Source organism: Brassica napus, chromosome C3 (assembly GCF_020379485.1).
Source record: "Brassica napus cultivar Da-Ae chromosome C3, Da-Ae, whole genome shotgun sequence".
Classification (NCBI taxonomy): domain Eukaryota; kingdom Viridiplantae; phylum Streptophyta; class Magnoliopsida; order Brassicales; family Brassicaceae; genus Brassica; species Brassica napus.
Window position 1 is genome coordinate 5,914,590 of NC_063446.1, and position 11,779 is coordinate 5,926,368.

An 11,779-nucleotide genomic window follows, 5' to 3' on the forward strand; every position below is an offset into this window, starting at 1 on the left:
GTTAGCAACGTTGGTTTTTGTTATTATATTTTGTTATAAACTGCTCTTTTCGTAATATTTTTTAATTCACTGACATGGAAAAAACTAGTTTATCTTTGAGTTTATGAATCCATGTTAAATGAGGAACTGAGAGCGAACCAAATCAGAATGAATCTCAGCTAAACGTGGTCAATCATAACTAAAACTGAACGGCGCTATTATTTTTTGTTTGGTTTTATAAAATAAATTATTTAAAACTAAGCATGATGATTATAAAATTAAACGTGACCACTTGTTTTAACTTTTATATATATGGTTGTTACTCAAATTTTTTAAATAAAATAATATAAACAAAAATAAAATTGTTAAAACTTAAATATAAATAGTTTCTCAAAATTGTATTGAGAATGTTTTGTCCTCGGTCTTCTATCTTCTGCTTTTTATAAATTTGAAATCATATTTACATAATTTTGATAGTTCTCAGAAAAAAAAACATATTTAATATGTTTATTGATGGATTTAACATTTATTGATGTTTATTTTTTTTTTGTGGTCATCAAAACATTTTATTAGCCTTTTCAAAAAGTCGCACTTTTTGCCAAAGGATTTTTCATAGAAGAAAAAGTCGTTAACTCACTCGGAATTAATAGTTAATCTGACCACATATGTTTGACCATGTCTTTTTTTTGGATGTATGCATTTGGGGGGGAAAAAGGCATACTTCAAATGAAATTTCAGTTATTTCGAGATCAAGCACATATTTTGGACTCAAAATACAACAGTGGAGCTTGTGGTGCTTGCAGTCAACTTTGTACACATGGATGCAGAATTCCTCTTTTGATTAGTCCTGCTTTTTCATACTCAAACAAAAAATAAGTACAAAATCCTATCCGAACCACATATTTATTTGAATTTCATATCTAATTTCTCACCGTAACACAAAAACCTATTTGACTAACATTTTGTTAGTCAAACGGTACATACAGATAACCCAGCTTTCATTTGCTACAAATCCAAAACCAAAAGTATTTCACCTGGTTCCAAAACCAAAAGTATTCCACCTGGTTGGGTCGTACGTCAGCAAGTTACCAATATGAGCCAATACCAAAATCTCGAATCCAACTTAGTAGTCTAATAATTTGACAACCACAAGACGAACCGGTCCGGGTTAGTTGAGTACCGGTTATAATTTTTCACATGAATCTCTAAACAATTTTGTTTTCAGCTTTAGTTGAGATAGTGAGATACAAACATTTGTTTCCTACCGTCACAAATCTCATACCCTTTTAATTTTACGTATCTCGTGTTATTTTTGTTGACTTAGTTCATACATATATGAAAACCACTCATTGTAATTACAACTCACATAATCTACAAAAGAACCAAGATAGTGATCATAATCATCATCATATTCTTACATATCCAAAAACAAAAACAGAAAGAGTATTAAAAAAGCTCAAAGTTATAATAATAACAACATAACCCATGGTAGAGTAATGGTTTACGTGAGTTTCATTTAGTATCAGTGATCGGTTCATCAAATCTCAAAATGACTAGGATGAGATTTGGTCATCCTAGCCTCACCGGCCGGTTCGTCATTATCCATCCTCTTGACATTACGGTAAGCCGCATACGCGATCACATAGAAGATAACAAGTATGATCAAAACCACAATGTTGATCACTGATACTTTTCTCCAACTCTGTTTTAAGCTACCAAGAACACCAGCTTTGCAAGAGCTACACTGGTAACATAGTAGTCTCTGGTCATTGTTCCACAACATACAGTCCGGGTTCGGTCCAATCATATCTCCTCCTGGAATCCACACCGTCTCGTTCACGTACGTGTATCCACATTCCGTTGGCGGCTTGCAACATCCGGACTGCAGATTTGAGAAAAATGTAGATCATATAAGCGTAACAGTGTATCAGAAGTATCACATACTCACCTGACACATAAGTATACAAAGCTGAAAAAGGTCTTGCATGGATAAAATATCTAGCCAAACCAGAGCGTTCTAGACTCACTGTTAGGACATAAGACACAATTCAATTACTACCCATTGGATCTCTTTCTATTTTCATATAATACTACTTGGTGACTACTAGGTTTTGCATGGCGATTACAACTTTCAAAATAGTAATGATTATAGGTCAGATTATGATACGAATAAAGTTTATGAACAAAAGTACAAAAGCCAGGACACATAATTTAGGAGCCTGACAAAACTACTCATGACCTCTTACATGCTAAAAAAACTTTATTTAAACTGAAAATAATTAGTAATAAAACTTCATGGTTTTTTGGTTACACAAACTATGTTTCAGACTTTCAGTTAGATCGTTCAAGAAGTGTTTTTATGTTTTATGTGTTAGAATATTTTAATAAAATTAACAAACAAACAAAAAATTATAAAGAAACAAGTTAAGAGTTTGAAAATTTCATATACATATTAGAAAAACATTATACTAAAAATTCTAAATATTTTGTTACCTCAATAGGACTAAGCCTTCTGAAGTTAAACATGAGTGGAGTTTCAGGAACACCATGTAAACGTCTTCCCATCTTCCTACAAACTCCAGAATCTCTAACACACGACCTGATTTGCCCCCAGTATCCATCATCCGTGACCCTATCCTTTAACCAACCCGAATAATCACCAAGATAATAATCAAGATACCTCCGGTTCATCACAAACCGGCCTGAGCCTTTATCAGTGACCGCGTAAGCGAATATAATGAAACCGATGAGAGCAGCTATAACAAAGAACATGACGAAGAGGTAAAGCCACAAGAGGAACTTGTTACCGTAACAAGCTCCGGCGAAACCGGCTAAGGAGACTACCATGATTGAGATTCCTATGACGATGAGTGGCCACTGGAGGAATCTCATGCAGTCAGTGGAGTTAGCTCGGTTGCTCAGCCATATTCCACCGCCGAGGATGGGGATGGAAAGGAGGAAGGTGATGAAGTTTACGAGACCTATGAGATTGTTACTCGTTCTCATGGTGTTTAAAAAAATAAAGAGTGAGTTGCTCTATGTTCTTGTGAGATTATGTGTGTGTTGTTGATGCAATAGCGGTGAGGAAGAGGTGGTGATGAAATGTGACTTACATCAAAACATACATGATGAGCATGCTGTTTGACTACGACACGTGGTATGTGACGGTTAGATTATGTATGTGTGTATTTTTGGTTATATGTACACGTGAATACGTGATTAGTGTAAACTGTGTTCACAAGCAAGTTTTCTGAAATACAGAGATCAACAACTCCTAAAATCAACTCATTAGAATTTTTATTATAAAAGGTTTGATCTTTAGCTAAAATATTCATCAGGTGATGTGTATGTAACGGCAAGAATAAAAACAGATATTTCGCAGTATTATTAAAGCTGGGCCCTCTGCGTCCTAAAATGCACTTAACGATAAAAAATGGAAGCTTTTTAGCTAACGTTCAAAGCTTTGAAAAAGTTTTCCTCGACCGACCAAATACTATCATCAGTCACCTCAATCCTAACCCCCTTCTAAAGCACGCCTTATAGTAAAATCATATTATATGTAAATTTTTAATAAATTATTATTGCATATTTTTATTGGTAAGTGAGTGGGCTTGCGGAAAATATGAATGAGTTAACTTATGGCCCATTTAAGCAAGTGGATTCCACGGTTTCCGTCAAATATGAAAATACTTGGTTTCTGATAATTGGCTCAGAACTTGAGTTATTCTAAGTTTTGATTTTCTTACGAGTCATACAGTATAAGGAGAGGCAAAACTTAAATAGTCAGTAATCATTTGTTGATAAATACGAGTGATTAAGAAACAAAACTATATGATAATAATTATTGCATATATAAAAGATTCCAGGGTCTGGCTGGACCTGGAAAATGTTTGTACAAACCGGAAATTAAAATTCAAAAACTCAAAACCTATCAAAACGACAAAGGAGTACGCTTTGTCTTGCTGCGTTTTGGAATAACCTTTTTGTTCTCTTCTCTCTTCTTTCTTTTTCTCAGACTACTCACTGCCCGAAGCCACTACTACTACACACATTATTATCTCTCTCACATCTCTACTATTTACTCTTGGATTCCGCAAAGTAAGTAAAAAAAAAAGAAAGCAAACTCTGCTTCTCAAATCTCTCTCTACCCATTTGCTCTCTCACATTTTCCTTTGACCAAAACTGAATCTTTACTTCAAGCAGCGTAAGGTGCTCGCTCCTTTTTGTTCCTCTGACTTTGGTTTTGATATGAAGTTTTCATGAAACTCTTTCATTACACTTGCTTTTTGAAAAAAAATGATGTAGCTTTCCTGGAAAATGTAGTTTCTTTTCATTATCTTGGGATCTTGTGATAGATTAAATGTTATGTTTACAGTTCTTCATACCTGGTGGTCAAACTCTCTTTTTCTTTGTTTTTGTAAGTTTTAAGGTTTAATGTTTAAAGCTATTTCTGTGATGCACTGTGATTGTTTGCTAATGCTTTACTTTAATCAATCTGATGATTGTTTGCTTCACTCAAGTGGTTTTTATAAATTAGATTCTCCTTTTTCATGGAAAAAAATTCATCCAGGAATCCAAATAGATTTTATTTTTTTGCTTGTCTTGTCTTTGAGTGGAGTATTAAATCTATTTACTTTATATTAAATTTTTTTTTATGTAAAAAGATATTTAAACTCAATTATGTGATTCATGATAGTAGTTCTTCAACGTCTACTAGGTCCCCTCCTTTCACGCCAATAATGGAGGAGATGATGAAATTTAACATACAAAATTACAGTTTAACCCTCTTGTGTTCCATTTAGGATTAAGAATCTGGTAGGGACATAAAACGTAAATCTACCATATTGTGTGCTGCTTGTGTAGTTTGTGTAGGACCCTTGGTTACCAACCTTCATGATGATAGGTTGTGAACATTACATAGTCAAGAGGAGTTCCCTTTTTTTATGACTTTATTATAGTCAAACAACTTGAGTAGTTAACATCAATGGTTTCAATGTCAAGATATGAGTTAAGTCTTTCTTTATTTTGTTTGGTTTTATTTGGGTAAAACTCCAGAATGAAAGCTCAGTTATGCAAGTCTTTGAAATCATCTTTTGGCATTATGCTTTTTGTTCACCTGAGATTGTGACTCTGCTTGTATCATAACTCGCTTTAATATATTGACACAACTGTAGTATTCTCCTTTCGAGTGAAATATTAAAGACCAAATTTTTTTTGTGGTATTCTAGAGCTATGAGTGAGTAGATTCGGTTGTGTAGTCTTAAGCAAGAAAGAAGCCATGCACTTGTTATAAAAATCAAATGGTTGATGAGGACACAATCAAACGAATCTCTATGCCAACATAAGATATTAGTAAACGAAATGTTTTTCTTAAGCTTATTCTTTCTTTGTAATACCTCGTATCATGTTCTATTTGCCAGTGGATTGTTAAACATATGTCTCCATCTTTCTGCATGAGATATTTATGAGCTCGCTCTACAATTTTTGGTGGGACAGGCTCTACATTGAAGAAGCTGGAAATATCTTTTTGCTAAACTAAAAAGATATTCATCTTGTTCGTTGGAGGGATAATATTACAGTATGCAGACCCAAAAGGCTAGGTAAATCTTGGTTTATCTTTCTATAGTTTCTTTGCATTTATGGTTGATTCTTCTCCCCTTGTGGAATTTTCTTGCGGGAGTTGTTTTGCAACACTGGGTCTTAAAGGTTTCATTATTGTGGTCCTCAATACTTATTGCTTCTGTTTAATCAAATCAGATCACAATACTTCTATAAGACAACAAGTTATGACCCTTAGTTAGCTTATCTATTAGTAAGAAGTTTTTTTTTTGCATTCGCTAGCACAGTTTCTTGCAGCTCTGGAATGTTAATTCCAGTTTGTCATCTTTTTTTGTTTTTAATTTTTTTGTGTGTTTTGGGGGCAGTAATGGATCTCCAGATGTTCCTAAGAAAGCATCTCCTCGAGCTGCTCGGCCACTGAAAATGACAGCGCTAGAGCCTGACTCTTCTTCATCTCCCATCTCAGCTAACAACAGAACACCAAAGAACAAAAGTCCAAAAGTTCTGGACCGTAGGTCTCCACGAAGTCCTGTCTCCGAGGTATGAGATCCTCTTGTACTAACCTTGTTTTCAGACTCAATCTAAGGGTCTTGAATATAAGCTTCTTGGTGGCGCATCTAAGATTTTCCTAAAAATCTCTTTTATTTGCATGATCCAAGCTATAAGCCGTTCCATCATAACATGTTTCTGTATTGACTTAGATGAGGAAAAAAGTTAGCATACATTTAATTTTGGGATATAAAATTAGGTAGAAACATTTAATTTGGAGTAGTTGTGTTCATTCAATTGTATGTTTCTTTTTGTCTTCTTGAGATTGCCATGTTTGTTTTGCTAACAGAAGAAGAGGCCAAGCAGAATAACTGAGCTTGAGTCACTAGTCTCACAAGCTTCATGAAGAGCTGAAGAAAGCCAAAGATCAAGTCATTGAGTCCGAGACATCAAAGAAGCAAGCAGAGCAAGAAGCAGAAGAGTCCAGGAAACAGCTAGAAGAACTTTCCTCTAAGCTCCAGGAGAAACATAATCAGGAATGTGATTTCAAGTCTGTTGCTAGTGGTGATGAAATTGCAGGATTGGCTTTTGTTGTTGAGGAGATCAGACAACTCAAGCATCAGATCGAGAATGTGGCTTCTTCTGAAGCTAATCACATGAAGCAAGCTGAGCTGCGTAACTCGGAGATTCACCTTTTGAGAGGGAACTTGATGGAGACACTTTTCCTCGTTGAGAATTTTAGGAACCAGGTTAGGGACTGCGAGGTGTCAGAAGCTGAAACTGAGGCTTTAGCCACCGAGACACTTAGGCAACTGGAGAACGCTAGAAAGGCAGTGGAAGAGCTGAAGTCAGATGGCGCAAAGGCTGTTGAGAGTTATAAGAAGATGGCTGGAGAGCTTGAACAGTCAAAATCAAGAATGGTACTGCTTGAAGCTCTTGTGACTAAAGATAAAGACTATGAAGAAGTATCTTCCTTAAGATGTGAGGTAGAGCGTCTGAGAGAGGCTTTAGAAGCTTCTGATAGAAAAGATCAAGAGGGGAACGTAGAGGCTTCTTCTCGGTTAAGGATACAAGCTGAGCTTCAGTCTGAGTTAAAGATCGCTAGGTCCGAGATAGACGAGCTAAAGGGGAGGCTGGTGGAGAAGGAAGCAGAGTTACAGTTTGTCTCAGAGGAGAAAGATAACCTATACCTGAAGGAGACTGATGTTGAAGCTGAGACGAAGCAACTTAAGGAGGCGATGGAGAATTTAAAGGCGGATCTGATGGATAAGGAGACAGAACTACAGATAGTTTCAGACGAGAACGAGACGTTGAAGTCAGATATCAACAAGAGGGAGAGGGATGTGCAAGACGTGCTGGTGAAGCTAGGGATTGCGATGGAAGAAGCTGACAAGAGTAGCAAGAGGGCGGTGAGAGTGGCAGAGCAGCTGGATGCAACTCAAGCGTCGAACTCTGAGATGGAGATAGAGCTCAGGAAGCTTAAAGTTCAGTCTAACCAGTGGAGGAAAGCTGCTGAAGCAGCTACGGCTATGCTCTCTGCTGAAAACAACGGGAAGTGTGATAAAACGAACTCTCCTTACTCTGAGGATGTTGATGATGAAGTGACAAAGAAGAAGAATGGGAATATGCTCAAGAAGATTGGTGTTTTGTGGAAGAAGCCTCAGAAATAGATATAATAATTAGGTAAAATCTGATTCTGAAGTTCATATATTTTTTTAGATTAATGGTCTCTTTTAATTCTCTAGAGGAAATGACTTTCTCTTTGCCCATCTTGTGGGTTTTGCTTGTCAGGTACTGGTGATTTGGAGTTGGATTATAAATAGCAACTACTATGAGTCCGGTATTGATGTGAATTAGTAATTTGAGGACTATGTTCTGGAAAAAAAACACATGTTTGAAAAGATTTGAGCTATGGTAATTTTATGTCAAGTATTCAGGAGGGGGAACTGTTAATTCTGTTATTGTGGAACTAGTTGACTGTTGATATCAAAGGCAACAAAGCCTCCGACTCACTTAGAAGGTTTGGAATGATTACTTAGCCAACGGCCCAACAGTAAGGCCCAACAAGCCCTATTGAGAGTATCGGCCTCTGTGTAATTGATATTAAGTTCATATTAGGCTCTGTCTTTTTTTTCCCTACAAGATGAGATGTTTCTTCTTCTTGGTTAGTAAATGTCTGATCTTTCTTTCTTTCTTTTTTTTCTTTTTTTTTTTTTTTTTGAACGAAGTAAATAGTTTCTATGTTTATACAAGAAAATGAAAACAGAAGAAAAGAACGTCACAACAATTATTGATATTGGGTTCGATAAGCCCAAGCCTAGGAGATCATGGTCTCTAAAGTATACAATAAAATGAAATGAAATAAAAAGCACTAATGCTAATTCCACAATTCTAAGAGATAGTTAAGCATTGACGAACCAAAGAATGAGTGGTTAACTGGTTACACATAAAAGGTGCTCTTTATAAAAAAAAATCGAAAGGTGATACATGATTTATTCTATTGTTTGGGTCTAAAGAAAGATGTACCCGACAAAAGAAGTTAGGTTCGATCACTAACCCGACATCTAAAATATGTCACCATGTAATTGGATCTTCTCTGATACCCGACAAAATCAACTTCAACACCTACATATTCTTTTTCACTTGTTCGATCACTAAACTCCGATAGGTAAATATACTACAATGTAGTATTGTAATATACTGATATGTAGTATTGTAGTATACTACACCGATAGGTAATATACTACAATGTAGTATTGTAATTGCCTTTTATATGAGAGTGCATTACTCTTTAGGACACTTTTTTATCTTTTTTGACACTTTAGAGCACAATCCGCTGGAGACACACTTTCAAAGAATCCAAAGGAGATGTTGGATAGATATGCCGCTTTGTCCAACGAAATTACAAAAAAAAAATATATTTATTTTTATTCAGTTTAGTTAGTAGGCTTAATAGTTAGTTTCGTTTTTTAGTTAGGACTTACCTTCCGACATTAATATTTTATTTATTTTTTTCTCAATTTTTTCTTTGTTTTATTTTTTTTGCAAAGTTCTTATTGTTTGTTTTTTTCTCAAAGTTTAAGATATTTGAAAAAAATATAATCATCACAGTAAATTGTAATTTGTTTTTCTCTATATTTTAACATCCATATTCATATATATATTTTTTATATATTAATAATTATATAAAAAATGTATGGACATAAAAACTATGGACGGAAATTTGTGTACAAGTAAGAAAAATACATGAAAAAAAGATGTGGACATGGATAGATACAAAAATACAAAAAATCTTTTAAGTTTTATGGATGTGTTTTCGTTGACAACGTTCTTATATTCTCAATCATCTATAAAAATGTGGATATGGACACTTGGATAATAGAGTTATAAACTATATGTGGACATGGACATCAAAACTGGACACAGACACTAAAACGTTAACATTCATAATTTCTCCAAGTTTGGTCTATAGTAATTACATATGTTGACATAGTTATGAAATACAAGACCAAGTGAAAGTAGATAAACCACGTTTTGGAGTCTGGATAGGTGTTGAGCTGCATCATCCATAGACTCTTAATGGGTGGGAACAAGATTGATGTTTAGGACGTGGTTGTTGTGGACTACGTCATAGACTCTTGATGTGGTCATGTAGTCAAAATATCTTGCTGCATCATCCATGGATTCTTTATGTGGCCATGTCAAGTTTGGCCCAAAAATCCATCTAGTCATATAATCAAAGTATCGATTCAGAGCACTAGTTGTGGAAGACTAAAAAAGATAAATAAAGAATTGTTTTAATTAAAGTCAAGCGTTTTTACTTCTCAGATCTCTGATACAAAGAAGAAGTGTTCAACATTTAAATCTCAGAAAGATTCTGATAAAGAAAGGAAGTGATATTGGGATCTGTAAATGTCAAAATTGAGCTCTTTGTATAAAAAGAAATGAAGCTAACCTTCACACCACAAGAGCTTGTCATTTTCTTTTCCACAATAGAGGAATGACCTGTTCGTGGCCGCGTCATATCCGCACCGGAGCTCAGATCTGCTGGCCGTCCTGTCATCCTCTCCACAACGGAGCTTGGACATGCTCGCCGTCACGTTGCCCTCTCCACATTGGAGCTCTCGGATCTGCTCATTATCTCTCCCATCCACAAAATCTCAGAGATTCGATCCAATTGGAAAATTACAACACAAACAAGAAAAACATAAAAAGTTAGGGATTCCGAGAACTCTTTAAAGTCAAAAAGATTAAAGAATTCAAAATATAAACCTCTGTTGTCGATCTGCGGTGAAGAAGGTTGACTATTGAGGTTCCCTTTCTTCTTCGACTTTGATTTAGCCATGGTTTCTCGAAGCTGAACGAGGTTCGGGGATAGATGATGAAAGGGGATCATTGCAATTAGGGTTTGAGAAACTATGAAAGTGATTTCAATTTTTTGTCTCAGAATATGAGAGATAATGGATGAATTGTATTTTACTATATTTTTTTGATTGAGATGTGTGTTTAATTGGACGAATTATTGTTTTAGTTAAAAAAAATTTAGTTACGAAAAAAAGAATGTTAAAAAGAAACAAAATTGGGGGTATAAGAGACAATCAACACAGATAAAATGTGCCTCTAGCAACATGTGTTTGATTGTGTAAATTGAAAGTGGAAATGTGTCTTAAAGCGTAAAAAAATCTTTATATGATCAATTAGTATAATATATGTATGCGTGTTTCGGTTTGTATACATAAACACGTGTTTCTGTGTGTAGAGCAACTAGCCAACTACAAACCAACAAAGATATTCAAAACATTCTCTTGACTATTAAGTGTATATTAGCATATGTAAGCAGATTAGGTTAGGTGAGATCTTTTCTAGTTATCACTCATCAATCATCATTACTTCAGGTCTAGCATTCCCACCTCCAAATAATCAAATATAAACTATTTAACTTGTGATTTCATCTGGTACTTAATTGACTTTCAATTGCCTCTTAAAAATTTCTCGTCTAAAATCATCAGCTAGATAGAGCACTAATATGTCGCAGTATTAAATTATCAATCAGTCCACATTATACAAAATGCGTTTATATAAAATCATACAACAACATTACAAAAATTGATTATTTAAGTCACTAAAGCAATTAAGTAGATTCACAAAACGGTTAGAAAGAAATAAGTTGTGTTAATGAACGTAAGTTGTGTTTCAAAAAACAAATCACAAAAAGGAAAAAAAAGAAGAAGATTAATTAAGTGGAAACACCAACGTCATTGAACGCACCATTAATAAGCCTCTAGAGAGATATAACTATTAGGATTCAGTGAGAGAAATACAGTTTAGGGTTAAAAACAAAATTCATTCATTGGTAAATTAATTCATATCTTCAGTTCTCTATGTAAATGATAACGTAAATACTGAAACTTTCTCTTATTATTATCTCAAAGGTTAACCCTACAAAGAGGGGATACATATGCTTTTATAGTAAGCTCAGAATACTCTAGATCTTCTCTTGCTCTTATCTACACAGCTGGCTCTCTTTTACTTTACTCTTCACATAGTGACAAGAGTATTTCAAACCGGTCTGGTAGGAGCGTGTCTTGCTTTACCGTACATACAGCTTGCACCTCTGTTCTGGCTTTTGTATCTGACCGTTGGAAGCACGTGTCAGCTTGGGCATAAGTCATCTTGGGCTTCACTACTTCAGTTGCGGTATGGGCCTTTGGTGTTCTGCTTATATCTCCTTCATTCCCCCTCAAACTTGTGG

The 11,779-nt window shown here is 35.0% G+C and overlaps 2 protein-coding genes across 2 annotated transcripts; one reads left to right on the forward strand and one right to left on the reverse strand.

Moving 5' to 3' along the window:
* Positions 1-1,294: 1,294 nt before the first annotated feature.
* LOC106385458 (tetraspanin-3) lies at positions 1,295-3,130 on the reverse strand. Its single transcript, XM_013825371.3, is given in 3 exon segments — positions 1,295-1,861; positions 2,473-2,992; positions 2,994-3,130. Coding segments are annotated over 3 exon segments (987 nt in total). The 5' UTR covers positions 3,116-3,130; the 3' UTR covers positions 1,295-1,516.
* Positions 3,131-3,870: 740 nt separating this feature from the next.
* On the forward strand, positions 3,871-8,039 carry LOC106386880 (interactor of constitutive active ROPs 3). Its single transcript, XM_013826697.3, is given in 6 exon segments — positions 3,871-4,077; positions 5,476-5,579; positions 5,904-6,078; positions 6,377-6,424; positions 6,426-7,710; positions 7,819-8,039. Coding segments are annotated over 4 exon segments (1,515 nt in total). The 5' UTR covers positions 3,871-4,077; positions 5,476-5,559; the 3' UTR covers positions 7,698-7,710; positions 7,819-8,039.
* Positions 8,040-11,779: the final 3,740 nt, after the last annotated feature.